The 14,008-nt window shown below is 61.7% G+C and overlaps 1 protein-coding gene across 11 annotated transcripts in view; it reads left to right on the top strand.

The window, feature by feature from the left end:
* The window catches only part of LOC118666255 (TBC1 domain family member 14), a 168,432-nt gene that overhangs the window by 80,807 nt on the left and 73,617 nt on the right, over nucleotides 1-14,008 (top strand). The window contains exon 1 of one of the 11 annotated variants that reach the window (XM_036328328.1): nucleotides 10,782-10,870. The exons of 5 other annotated variants lie outside the window; for them this stretch is intronic. In XM_036328328.1, coding sequence (XP_036184221.1) covers nucleotides 10,789-10,870 — 82 coding nt within the window. In that variant the 5' untranslated portion in view covers nucleotides 10,782-10,788. Of the gene's footprint in view, nucleotides 1-10,781; nucleotides 10,871-11,286; nucleotides 11,444-11,557; nucleotides 11,657-14,008 lie in introns of those variants that run through there. 5 more of the 11 variants (XM_036328378.1, XM_036328357.1, XM_036328337.1 and 2 more) reach the window with 5 other exon arrangements.

Raw genomic sequence — 14,008 nt, 5'->3', positions numbered from 1 at the left:
TTAAGAGGATAAAAATATTTTCCCATGGCCCAGATAGTGTTGCTCAGTCGTTGAGCGTCCACCTATGAACCAGGAGGTCACAATTCAATTCCCAGTTAGGACACAGGCCAGGCTTACTGGCTTAGTCCCCAGTAGGGGGCGTGCAGGAGGCAGCCAATCAATGGTTCATCATTGCTGTTTCTATCTCTTCCTCTTTGAAATCAATCCTCCTATCTAATAAAAGAGAAACATGGTAATTGGCATACGACCGCTACCCTTCCCATTGGCTAATCAGGGCAATATGCAAATTAACTGCCAGCCAAGATGGCAGCCAGGCAGCTTGAAACTAACATGAGGCTTGCTTGCTTCAGTGACGGAGGACTCCAACATTCCCCGCCTGCCGCTGCAGGCCTCTGAGCTGCAACTCTAAGCAACTATGTAACATATAGAAGCTAAACAAAACCCCAGAAACCTGCTTTAGTCTGCTGGGCTTCAGCCAGCAGGATCGCAACATTGTAAGCAAAGGCCAGAAACCTACTTTCAGCAGCGGAGGCCTAAGAGCTGGAGCCAAGCCTCAAAGCTAAAGCTGGCCCAGAATAAAAAAAAAAAAAGAAAAAAAGGAGCGGTTGGGAGCTTCAGTCACCCCCCAGCCTGAAAACAGCCCTCAGCCCCTCACCCAGACTGGCCAGGCACCCCAGTGGGGACCCCCACCCTGAAGGGTGTGTGACCAGCTGCAAACAGCCATCATCCCCTCACACAGGCTGGCCTGGCACCCCAGTGGGGACCCCCACCCTGAAGGGTGTGTGACCAGTTGCAAACAGCCATCATCCCCTCACCCAGGCTGGCCAGGCACCCCAGTGGGGACCCCCACCCTGATCCAGGACACCCTTCAGGGCAAACCAGCCGGCACCCACCCATGCATCAGGCCTCTACCCTATATAGTAAAAGGGTAATATGCCTCCCAGCACTGGGATCAGCGGAGCTGCGAGGCCTCCCGGCACCGGGATCAGCGTGACAGGGCAGCGCCCAAACCCCCTGATCACCCTGCAGCTCTGTGTGTGACGGGGCGGGGGCCACAACCTCCCTATCCGCCCTGCTCTGTTTGTGACAGGGGAAGGCGTCCCATCCCCCTGATCATCCCTGCTCTGTGCCTGATAGGGGGGAGCTCCCCAAACCCCTGATTGCCCTGCGGCTCTGTGTTTGACAGGGTGCGGAGCCCCAACCCCCTCTTCCCCCCACGGGCCCTGCTCTGTGTGTGACGGGGTAGAGCCATAACCTCCCCATCGGCCCTGCCCTGAGTGTGAGTGGCGGCGCCCCAACCCCGTGATGGGCCCTGCTCTGTGCGTGACAGGGGACAGCGCCCCAACCCCCCTGATTGGCCCTGCTCTGTGCATGACGGGGTGGCGCCACAACCTCCCCATGGACCCTGCCTTGAGTGTGACGGGGCGGTGCCCCAACCCCCCAATCGGCCCTACCCTGAGCGTGACTGAGGGTGGCATTGCAACCTCCTAATCCGCCCTGCTCTGTGCATGACAGGCGGCAGCACCCCAACTCCCCAATCAGCCCTGCTCTGAGCCCGACCAGGGGCTGCACCCAGGGATTGGGCCTGCCCTCTGCCACCCGGGAGCAGGCCTAAGCCAGCAGGTCGTTATCTCCCGAGGGGTCCCAGACTGAGAGAGGGCACAGGCTGGGCTGAGGGGCCCCCCTCCCCACCAAGTGCACAAATTTTTGTGCACCAGGCCTCTAGTAGAAATATATTTGAAAACAACTATTCTCCCATGTTTTTCTAGAACCCAGGTACTTTGTCGTGTTAATCTTTGAAGCATATGTATTGTATGCAAGAAGTGAGGCCTAAGGATTCAGCCTCATTTTCCCCAGCCCGCTGGCCATTCACCAGCACTATCTTGTGTGTGTGTGTGGGGGGGGGGGGGGGTATGAACGCAGTCCCCGTGTTACCCCACCCCCCGCCCCGCACCCACCACAAACCATGCAGCCGTTTCCCACATGCGGGGGAATCACAGGGATCAGCACGTCCGTCCCGTGTGCGGTGGATAGGTCTCGATGGGAAAACTGCCGTCGTGAGCGTGGTAGCTCCCTGCCAGCGAGTAAACCGGCACTGTCTTCCATAAAGTCCTCACCCTCCCTGACTTCTAGTGCCAGCCCTGCGGGCTCCTGCCGCGCGGAGCCCGGCTGGCTGCTTGCTGGCCTTGTGACCTTGAGTAAGTTAAAGCAAGTCTAGGGTTTAAAGCGGCACCTCGTGCCTTCAGCCCACTGCGTGAGCTGACTGAGCAGTCGGTGGGCGTCATTCCGGGTGTGTCTTGTGTGAACTAAGTCATCCCCACTCTGTGCGGCCACTGTGCCCAGTTGGGTGGGAGGTGGCACTGACGCTGCCTTCCTGGAGACACCTTTGGCAGGGCTGGCGGGCGTTGCTATGCAGGGCGGCCCCCGTGCGCTGGGTTACCCGAGGAGGTCCCCCTGCTGTGGGTTTGCCTCATGGCCTGTGGCTTTGCTGACATGGGCTCCCCTGTGTTCTGGCTCTTTAAGATCCGCCAGCATCACCGCTCACAAGTGCCACAGCTCGAGCAGGACGTGTGCTCTGCACACTCGGCCGACCTGTGCCCAGGAATTCCGATGTCACAGCCAAGTGCTTTTTGAACAGCCCAGGGGCGTGAAGGCCTCCCTGGACGACAGGTCTGAAGCGCCCGGGCCACTGCTGTGAGGGTCTGTGCTGCCGCCGCCGGTGGCTCTGGGCACATGGGCCACACGGGCAGAGGCCCGTGCCCGCACAGCAGTCCAGGAACGGAAAGGAGGGCCCAGCCCCGGTTTCTCTGGAAAGCAGCCGAGCAGATGGCATCACGGCTGGGCACTGTTGCGAGCGCAGACCAGGAAATCGCGGCTGCTCGCAGCCCGCCGCGGGCCTTGCGCCACCGGGGTGGGTGGCTGATGACACTTTGGGGAACCATTGCCTCACTTTACTGAACTAGCACTGACTGGTGATGCCACCAGCAGCTAACGTGCGGATGGTGTCGGTGTGCCAGGAAGAGTCACAGCTAACGTGCGGATGGTGTCGGTGTGCCAGGAAGAGTCACAGCTAGCAGACCGCCATTGCCACGCGTTAGCCGTTAACTAGCAAACGATGAGGGAGGCACCGGCACCCCATTTCACAGACGGGACAGCTGGGGCACTGAGATGTTAAGCACGTGCTCCCACTTGGTGACTGGTGAGCCAGGATGTGAACTGGGCATCGTAGCTACCGAGCCCATTGGACAATCCCCAAACCTTCATCGTGCCCAAACCCACTAACCAGAAAAGCGTGTGCAGGGGCTGGTAACACTGCCAAGCGGTCTCACCGGGAGCTGTGCCGTAAGGCGTCATCTACAGAAGTCCCGCTGAGCCAGGTGCCGGGGCCCGGGTCTGCTGCCACCCTGGCCCTGCGCTCTGGGCCAGGCCGCTCATCCCCAGGCCTGTACCCTCGGCCGTAAACGGAGATCCTAACAGGCCCTCCCTCTCACAGGGTTGGCTGTACAGACGAAACAGTGCAGCCATGCAGACATCTGCGTGCAAACCCAGTGGATGTGGTCCTGTCCTCCAAGACCCGCCTCCCTGTGGTTCCTGGACGGGGAGAAGCAAAGGCGGAAACTGCGAAGGAGAAGTTGCCACACCCCAGTCCACTAACTCGCCAGAACATCACATCTGCAGGCGCCCTCACTGCCTCTCCCCTGCTCCTCCTGGTGGTAGCAGAGGCCTGGCCGGGGGGCTGGGTCCGTCAGGGGCCTGTGCCACAGGGTGCTGACCACAATCACATGGTGCTCATGTGGCTGGCTCAGTCCTACCCTTTCACCTTAAAGTGAGGTCACTGTCCCTCCTGTGCTGGCCGGGCCCGCGGGCAGAGGCCAGGGGCAGCGGCAGAACGCTGGGTCCCCATCAGCCCAGCCCCGTAGCGTGAGGTCCCTGGCCCTGTGGGGAAGGGGCAAGCTGGGGGCGGCTGCAGCTCAGACATGGCCTGAATACTTCATGTCACCGTCCAGGGGATCCCCCAGGGCTGGGAGGCCTGTTGGGAAGCCGCCCCTCTGGCCTGCTCCCCACGCAGGCCCTGGCTTCCCTGAACCCCAGCCTACAGTCAGGCGGGCATGGTGCTCCCCGTGCTGCCTTCCAGACTGAGGCTACACAGAGCGCTGGCCCTCAGGCCCTCATGCATGCTGGGAGCTGGTGGCAGGCTTGCCTAGCTCCAGGGCACTCCTGCAGCCTTCCTGCCCCTTTCAGGAGTGAAAGCCCTCCCCCCACCAGCTCCCTCCCACGCAGGGCTAGGCCATTGGTGACAGCAGGTAACCATGTCACCTGCATGAGGACCAGCTCCCAGTGCACCGTGCCCTCCCTTCCCTGCCCCTCTCCCTCTGCACACACTTGCCCTGCCCGTTCCCCCCCCCCCCCGCCCCGCACCCCTGCATCCTGGGGCAGGTCAGCAGGCTGGGGTATGCCCGCCCCCCCACCAGGAGCTCCTGCTCTGGTAACGGTGCCTGGCCAGAGCCTATGCCCCACGTGCCCACCGCCTAGGGTCCTGCCCAGCCATGGGGTGTCCATTGGAGAGGCCCACTGGGCAAGTCTAAGGGCTCGTGCAGGAATGCCCGCCCCACGGTGGTGAGCTGGGCCTGCTGTTGGCTCGTCAGTCCCAAGGCCAGGGCGGCCGCCAGGCCACGGCTCCTTCCCTCCACCTTCAGCCCCCCTGCAGAGGGGCCAAGATGGCGCTGGATTGTGGGCTCAGGTCCCCCGGGGGCTCGTCCTGGCCTAGGGTGGGTGCAGGCACCGAGCTGGCCAGCCCTCCTCCCAGCGGGAGCGGAACAGTGTGAGGAGAAGCCTGAACCACTTGCCATGAACCCCAGGCTTATGGGGGCCTCTAGCAAGTCCTGGCCCCCTTCATCCAGGGGCGGACTTGACTCAGCTGCTCTCCTCTAGCACAGGCCTGAGCACTGGCTGTGTCTCTGCTCAGGACAGTTCCTGCTGGTCACAGTGTCAGACATGACGATGCGCCCTGCAAACGGTGAACCCGGAGCCAGAGATAACGGAGCTGCCCACTCAGCAGCTCAGGCCCGGCCTCCTGGCGTGGGGGTGGGGGTGGGGGTGGGGGTGGGAGAACCTGTGCACAGCCCTGGGAGCTGCTCATAGAGGTCAGGAACCCCCTCGGTGCCGCTCAGAGTGGCAAACCCTGGCTCTTAGCTCCAGCTCTGCCCTGTGCTGGTCTTGGCCCCACGTACCTGCCCTAGTCACTCCCACACACAAAGCAGCCTGTGCCGTCTCAGTGCCCCATCCCGGGGAGCCTGCAGTCTGGCCTGTTGGCAGCACCCCCACCCCCAACCCTAAAGCTGCACCAGGGATGCCCACTGAGCCAGCCTCCACGTGGTCAGGTGATCCTCTGGGCCAGTGATCCGTGAGGTCCGAAAGGTTGGCGACTGGTGGTTTAAGGAAATCTTTGGAGCAGTGCTTGCCATGCTGGGCTCCTCACTTCCCTGCCTCCTGCTTCCCAGACCAAGCCCTGCCTGTGCCTCCCCTTCCCAGGCTGGGGAGGAAGAGGGAGACTTGGGCCTCTGGGTGACTTTCTCACACTGAACTGACGTCACCGCCCCTCCTCTTCCCCCCCCCCCCCGCCGCTCCCCCCCCCACCCTTGCATGCTTCTCCCAGACTTGGTGGCGTTGCACCTGGCAGGCTGGGGGTATTTTGAGGCTCCGGGATTCTTCATGTTGGCATTAACTGCTAGTTAGGAGGAAATGGGGCCGTGGTTGCAAACAGTTTGTAAACATTCATTGATTCATTCAGCAAACACGTGTCGAGAGCCTGCTACATGCTGGGTCCTAAACCTGGTCCTGGAAATGTTTACTTTTCTAAACCAGCAAACCTTCCCGGCCCTGGTTTTCAGGAAGACAGACATCACAGTCCCCTTGCAGATGAGCTTTGGGGCTCCCCGCGCCGAGCCTGCGGGAGCTGCGACCATGCTGACCGTCTCAGGACTTTGAAGGGAAGGCGTGAGGCCCCTGAGGCCCCTTCATTGGAAGGCTCTTCCTCGTCTTGCCCCAAATGTCCCTGCCTGGCAGCCCCTGCGCCCCTCCCTATTCTGGGACCCTAGGGGGTCGGCAGGCTGTGGTGCAGGATGAAGCCTTTGGGGTGCAGCTCTGCCCTGGCCAGGGCCCGCAGAGGCGGAAGGAGGTGAATCACACACACTCGAAGTGGCTCGCCCTCTGGCAGCATGAGCCGCACCCTTCCTGGGAAGAGGCCGGGGTCCCCACCAGCCCCTGGCTCCGAGGCGCTTCCTCCTCCACAGCGGCAGGTCGCAGCGGCCCGGAATGGGGAGGCCGCCACCTCCCTGCAGGGCCTCCAGCTCCCAGCCTGTGAGGAGGCGCCTTAAACTGTCCTGAGCATCCCGTGCCGTTGGCAAGCTCACAGTCTCAGGGGCAGATAATCTTAGAGGCCGCTGACCCAGACCCAAGGAGGCTATGTCCAGGGGAGTGGGGAGGGGAGGGATGCTATGGGATAAAACCAGGCTGGCTCACCCTAGCCGGTTTGGCTCAGTGGATAGAGCGTCAGCCTGTGGACTGAAGGATCCCGGGTTTGATTCCAGTCAAGGGCACATGCCCGGGTTGCAGGCTCCGTCCCCAGTAGGGGGTGTGCGGAGGCAGCCGATCAGTGATTCTCTCATCATTAATGTTTCCCTCTCCCTCTCCCTTCTTCTCTGACACAACAACAACAACAACAACAGCAGCCTGGCTCAAATCCTGCCTGTGGACTCGGAAGCTGTGGGGCTGTGGGTGGGAAGGTTCCCCTATCGGAGCCTCAGTTTCCCCCGCCACGAGAGCAGGGATGTAGGGAGCACACACATGCAGGCCTGGGAGGCTCTGCTGTCATCCCTCGTGTGGGCCTGGGCTGCCTGCTACGGACCTGGGGACCTCACAGAGACCCGATGAGACAATAGGTGGCCGGAGCCCAGGGGCAGCCTGGGGGTGGGGATGTGGGTAAGAATGAGGAGGATGTTCTGGGGTAATATTTTGAGCCACCACGGGAGGGAACTAGGAATTAGAGGAGGAAGGGAGAGCCAGGTAGAGGCAGAGCAGGTGCGGTGATGGGGATGTGGGAGTTCAGGGTGCTCTGGGCGCAGCAGGGAGTTCTGTGGGGCCAGAGACACCTCAGGCCCAGTGACAGAGCCTCATGCACGGACAGGTTCAGTGGGTCATGTGGTGTTGGAGCTGTGTGCCCCTGCTCACCTCCACCCTCCGCACCCTCTGTCCTCTGCCCCCACCTCCCAGGACTTCCTTGTGAAACCTGATTCCTGTTCTGATGGTGGCAGCAGCAGGCAGCTGGGAGATGCCTTAAAAAAAATGCTATTGGGAAAATTCCACTGTGGTGCGCTGTTCACGGGAGCCCCACCCCAAGAACTTTCTGTTCCTTTATACCTAGAGCCGTGAGGCCTCCAGGACTGGGCACCTCTTAGCAATCAGTTAGCCGCAGGCCACAGGCGTCCCCGCCCTCCCCATGCCCTGGGCTCGAATCTGTCGGTTTCCTTGTAACTTACTTCTTCCAGTCAGTGACTTGGATGCTCTGGGAATGAGTGACCCTTGACTTTGGGCCAGACCCACCTGGATCCCAGCGTTCCCAGTAAAATGGGGCAACGATGCAGCACATGGGGTCCCCGGGGCAGTCAGAGGCGCTGCTAGTCCCCGGGCTCTGCGGTCAGCACTCCCGGAACAGCAGGTGTTAGGCCTGCGTTGGTTACCTCACCACTTGGAGCTTGGGTTTCCCCATTCACCAAGTGGGAACAGCTCTGGCCTCATCTCGGGGCTCTGGGGAGAAGGGCCAGGGGCTTGGAGCCCTCCTCCCCTCCTACCTGGGCATAAGCAACCTGACAAACGACGTCTCTGCTGGTTACGCAAACGACCATCCTATTCTGTATTTGGGTGCATGGTCCTTATTTTTATCCCGGATTACCGAGCGTTTAAGGGGATAAAGTAGCCGTTTCACCCTCCCGTCGTCTTCTAAATCTCACTGGTGTCTCTGCAAGTAGGCCTTACTCGTGGCAAGTTTAACGAACCCCGTCCTGCAGAAGAGACCCTTGTCGGCAGCTCTCCTCCCCCCCCCCCCCGCCCCCCAACCGGCAGGCCCAGCACAGCTGGGGGACAGGGAGAGGAATTCCACACTCTTTGGCTTTATACTTCATTTAAAAGTCAGTATCACTCTTATAACTTAAGCATTTCCTCTGTGCTACTAGTATACGATAAACTCTAAAGTTTTTTAAAATGGCTCCATCCCGTTAACCTTTCCTCACGGCTGAACTACATTCTGTCCATTTCCCTGTTGTCAATAACTGCCGGGAGCCGGTCCATGCTTGCTGTCTCAAGGGACCTGGCATATATGGCAATCATGCTTAAGCTACATAATCTTTACTCCCTGGAATGGAGATAAGAAACGCCCTAACCTTTGGAATAGAGATTGATAGGATTGGAATCAACTGGTATAAATACAGATGTAACAAGACAGAACTTAGAAGACAGAACCTACACAGAACCTAGAGACAGAAGAACTTCGCTGGAGAAAACATGGAAAAAGATCCTGGACAGAACCTGGCTGGAGAACCTAGCGAGGGAACATGGCTACAGAACCTGGCTGGAGAACCTGGAGATCCTGGCTGGAGAACCTAGCAAGAGAACATGGACACAGAACCTGGCTGGAGATCCTAACCAGAACTTGGCTAGAGAACCCAACCATGCTGATCAACTGAACGCTGCCTCTGTGTTGTTCCTTCTTCGCCGACTCCGTCCACACCCTTGGGGAACCCCTGGACCTGCTGGGGCTGGACCCCAGCAAATAACCCTGTGGTAATGTCCTCCCTTACACGCAGTCTGCCGGGATGTGGGTGGTGATAGGAGCGCTTGGACCACAGGGATTCCGAGTGCTGTAGTTTTCTCTTCTGTTTCCTTCTTTCCTGGGGCCATGCCTTCTCCCTGTCATGAATGTGCTACTTCAGGAGTCCCGCCTCCCCGAGTTCACTGATTTAACCTAGTGCAGGTGGGCGACAGTAGCTGTGCCTGTTGAAACTGAGCAGAATACAAGTTGATGGCCCTGGTGTGAGGGTCTGTGCTGCTTCTTGCAACCAAGTGCAGAGGCTCCCTCCTGGGGCTGCTCCCTCCTGGCGGCTGCTCCCTCCTGGCGGCTGCTCTGGCTGTTGGGACACTTTTCTCTCTGTCCCCGTCTGTGTCTCCGGCTCTCTCCCAGGCTGGCCACCTTGATAGTTGTCTCCCTATCAGAGAGGGGGCCGGAGGGCGCTGTGGCTCTGAGAAGCGGAGAGTGCGGGTGTGCACGACCACACAGCTGAGCCTGTTCACTGTTTTTAATTTTGTGACAAGGACGTACCTAGAACACTTCTGGGTGCTGGTGACAAATCACACGCTGAGGGCTCCAGGGAGGACTCTGGGCCCAGTGAAGCGGGTACAGGACGGGCGGGGCAGCAGGGTGGGGAGAGGGTGAGAAGGCAGAGGGCGCCAAATGCAAATCTGGGGACCACAAGTTTGTTGGGTTTTTTTGGTTTTGGATTCAGGACAATGGTTCCTTGTTATTGTGGGATTTTAAAACCCTAAGACTCAGAATGAGGGCCGGGAGGGATTTGTGGAGTCACAAGGGACATGGCAAAAGCGCATTTATTCATCTGATGCACTGCATTGCTAGCGAGTCAGGCCGGGAGCAAGCTGGTACTTTCCCGTGTTTCCTTAAACCCTGGTTTTATTTTCACTTAAAACCGCTGAGAAATAGGAGCATTTACAAAGCTTCTATTATGCACCAAGCCCCGTGAGGGTGTTAATGGATTCACTTGCCTTTTGCAAGTTCTCACCCCTCCTGCCATCTTAATAGGCGCCAAGCCTTCCTAGAGCCCTGACAGCCCATCCGGCATGACCCTGGCCAAGGTAATCTCCCGCGGCAGCTTCCGGATGGTCTGTGGTGGGGGTTCTCTTCCGGCCCCCCCTGCACTCAGCGTGGTCGCTGAGGTTTCCTCCCGGGTAATTCTGGCAGTGGCAGCGCTCGGGGCTCCTGATTGGTGCGACCAGAGGCGGTCCGGCTCCGAGCACTGGGGGTTTTCCTCCAGCCCTGACGCCCCCAGAATACGATGATAATTTAACAAGCAGTTAAGTGCCTGCCATTTGCCAGGTGCAGGGGACGTAACAGTGAACAAGACGAGCCGGGTGGGCCTCAGGAAGCCTCCATTCTAGGACAGGGCGGGTCAGGTACCACCCGACAGCAGCCTTCTCTCCGGGGCACGGCTTTGGCAGGCGGTCTGGGCGGGGCACCGGGCTCGGCTCCTCGCGGCTCCTGGGACCTGGGCCAGCGGCTCTCCCGTATGCACGCGGCTTTGACCGCAGACCCTGTCCACTTGTTTCCGCGATGCTGAGCGGAGTAATGCTCGGGCTCCAGACCAGCGGTTCCCAAATTGTCTGCACTTCACGCAACTTCCAAAGCTGTATCTCGCTTCCAGATCCACTGGCCCGGGCAGTGGCCTCGGCTTTGGCATCAAAGACCCCCAGGCGCTGGCCCTGGGCTCATGGGCTCAATGAAGGGCAACCGCCCGAAAAGCCCGTTTTACAGATGGAGAGACTAAGGCCGGGCGGGGAGAACCCCACAGCGACGTTCCGAGGCCGCGGGTCCCGGGCCGAGGTCGGGCGCGGGGTTCGCCCACACAGGCCTCCCGCCTCCAGCCAGGTGGGGGCGGGGCCTCTCCCCGCACACCTGCCCGGGGGCGGGGACGCCCATCGATGCGCTCCGCCGCTCGGCTCCCCATGCCTGGTCCCCGCCGCTCGAGCCCCTTCCCCCTCCCGGCCGCTTCCCACTTCCAAGATGGCCGCGGGTGGAGCCGACCAGGTGAGGAGGCCGCAGGCGGGAGTCCCCGGGGGCCCCGCGGCCACGAAGATGCTCTCAGACACCCCTCGCGGCTCCGCCCGACCCTCGGGAGGGACAGGGGCCGGAGACGCCGGTCGGGCCCGCGGCGGACGGGCGAGCGGGCCTGAGGAAGGGCTGCGGGGCGAGCGCCCATCTCCAGGAGCGGCGGCGGCAGCTCGGGCGGAAGAGCGGCCGCAGCCGGCAGGGGGCGGGGCGGGGCGCGCGGGGCGGGGCGAGGGCGCGCGGGGCGGGGCGAGGGCGCGCGGGGCGGGGCGGGGCGCGCGGGGCGGGGCGGGGCGGGGAGCGGGGGCGGGGCGAGGGCGCGCGGGGCGGGGCGGGGCGCGCGGGGCGGGGCGGGGCGCGCGGGGCGGGGCGGGGCGCGCGGGGCGGGGCGAGGGCGCGCTCCGCTGTTGGCCCCGGGCGGCTCGCGCGCACCTGCTCTCGGGCCGCCGCCGGCCGGCTCCTGGCGTCCTCGCCGCGCAAGTGGCGGGTCCCGCGGGACTTGCGGTGCCGGCTCCCCGGCCCCGGGATGGCGTCGCGGCCGAGCTAATTCGGGTACTGAGGGCTGTGGCGGAGGCGGGGCTGGGAGGGAGGGGGAGGGGCCCGGCGCGCGGGGCGCTGCCACCTGCTGCCGCGCGGGCCGGAGCGGGAGGCGGCCTGAGGCGGACGCGAGGGCAGCGCGGGGCCGGGTCCTGCCCGGGCACCCCCTCCGGCGCCGGGGAGCGCGAGGGGCCCCGGGGACATTACGGCGCCCGGCGGCGCTCGGCGGTGAGACGCGCCCCGACACGCTGCTTTCCCGGAACTTGACGAAAAGTTTCCCCCTCAGATGCGCGGGGCTCGCGGGCCCGGAGTGGACCCGGCTGGGCGCGCGGACCCGCCCCTCCCGCCGCCGCGACCTTTCCTCCTCGGGGCCCCCGGGACCCTCCCACCCTCCGCCGTGGAGCCCCCGACCCCTTTCCTTCCTGGAACCCCTGCCCCTCGCCCCGACCCCTCCTCCTCGGATGCCTTCCCTCGGCCCGGGAGCCCCTGCGCCTCGGGGACCCGGCCCAGAGGCCCCTCGGTTGTGTCCTCGGGAAGCGGAGCTCGGCCCTGCGCACCCGCACCTGGCGTTTCGGGGCAGGACCCGGGCCTGGCCTCGGGAAGCCATTTCTGCCTCCCAACTGCCCGGGCACCGTTTGCACCAGCGGCGTCGGGAGCGTCGCTGTGGCAGGTGACCGTGCGGAGGCTCCGGGCCGGACGGCGGCCGCGGGGGTCCGAGCGCTGCAGGCGCTGCTCCCAGTGGGCGCGCGTGGCCCTCCTCCCAGCAGTGGACACTTCCTCTTGCCCTGCAGCGGCGGCGGCCAGCCCGCTCTCAAGCCTGGACGTGGCTTCCTCCCACCGTCTCACCTGCGCAGGGGCTGACCCTCCCTCCCCTCCCGGCCGAGCTGCCTTAGTGTCCTGTGTGCTTGGCCCCTGGAGACCCTGGCTCCACCGGCCCCCAGCCCTGATGAGAGCCCTCGGGGGACAGTAGGAGATGCAGTAAGGGGTGCAGAGGCACCAGCCGGAGAGGCAGAGGGGCGCCCAGACTCTGCTCCCCTCACCCCGCAGGTGGGGAGGTGGCGCCCGCAGGTCCCGCTCAGCGCTGCGCTCTGCACTGAGCTGGGTTTGCGGACAGTGTTCCCAGTGGGGCCCAGCCTCCTGGCGGCGCTGCCGATGGCCCGCAGTTCTCTCCTTCGGCCCCTCCAGTCTCCACCCCTGCACCCACTGCCCCACTCCCCTGCCCGGTGGGCGGAATGTCTGCCCCTCACGCCCCCACTTCCTCTTGCGGGTGCTCTGCCCAAGGCCTAACGGTGAGCACCCAGCTTATCAGAGCAGCTGGTCTGGAGCCTGTCTCTCCCCTGTTGGTCAGCGCATCTGACCTTCCTGTCCCAGCCTCAGCCCAGGGGATGCCTGCCCAGCGCGTTGTGCTTGCGGGTGGACCTTGGAGACCTCGGAGAAGATGTGTCATCAAAACAGACATTCACTCGTGTAAAAGGGTTTTAGGAAAATGGTTGTGTCGTTAAGGTTTGTTTTAGGGCGGGCACAAGCGTTCTAGGGCCCGGCTGTTTAGAATTTTACAGGTGGGGAAGTGGAGGCCAGGTCAGGGGTGCAGAGCAAGTGCGAGGAGCGGTGTGAGTGGCAGGAAGGAGCTGCACCCGGAGGCAGTGCGGAGGGGTGGCTTGCTGATGCAAATGAGTTGCTAAAATAGTGGGCTGAGCTGGCTGGCCATCCCGGCGCCCAGGAAAGAACACAGCCGCTCTTCTGAGCTTAACTCGAGCCTGGCACAGTTCTGAGGGCTTCCGTGGATTTCTCCCCTAATCCCGTCAGCTGCCGGAGGAGATAGGGTCTGTTGTTGGCCCCGTTTCACTACATAGAAAGTGAGGCGTAGGAAAATTAAGAAACGAGTTTAAGGTCATACAAAATGGAGGAGCTGGGATTTCAACCCAATCTATCTTCAGATCCTGCTGCGCCCACCCCTTCTCCCCTTTTATTTTATTTTTAAAACTTTTCTGTTGAAGCTAACATACATACAGAAGAAACTATTAACCGTTTAGCTTACTGATTGTCACAAAATTTAGGGCCTGTGTTCTTAAGCACTGCAGCAAGCCATGTATGCGGGCCTTGATGTCAGGCCTGGTTTGAAGCCAGTTTCTGTGCTGTGTGAACTTGGGTGAGCTCCTTAGCCTCTCTGAATCTCAGTTCTTCACTGTGCTTGTCAGGTGTGTGATGCTTGGAGCATGGGATCGTAGCTAGCATGCTTGGTCATGGTAAATGTTTGGTAAATGATTTATCTTTTAAAAAATATGTATCTTTGTTGATTTCAGAGAGGAAGGGAGAGGGGGAGAGAGCTAGAAATATCAATGACGAGAGAGAATCACGGATCAGCTGCCTCCTGCACACCCCACACTGGGGATCGAGCCTGCAACCTGGGCATGTGCCCTGACCGGGAATCGAACCGTGACCTCCTGGTTCATAGGTCGATGCTCAACCACTGAGCCACGCCGGCCGGGCTGAATGATTTCTCTTATAAATAATTGAGATCACACGTTACGTTGGCTTTGCTCAGTGGTCTGAATGTCTTCCTAACCTGTCAGTTGCCTC

The sequence above is a fragment of the Myotis myotis genome, unplaced genomic scaffold (genome assembly GCF_014108235.1).
Source record: "Myotis myotis isolate mMyoMyo1 unplaced genomic scaffold, mMyoMyo1.p scaffold_m19_p_1, whole genome shotgun sequence".
NCBI classification, from domain to species: Eukaryota; Metazoa; Chordata; class Mammalia; order Chiroptera; family Vespertilionidae; genus Myotis; species Myotis myotis.
The sequence above is the reverse complement of the archived record's forward strand: the minus strand, read 5'-3'. Positions and strand labels throughout refer to the sequence as shown.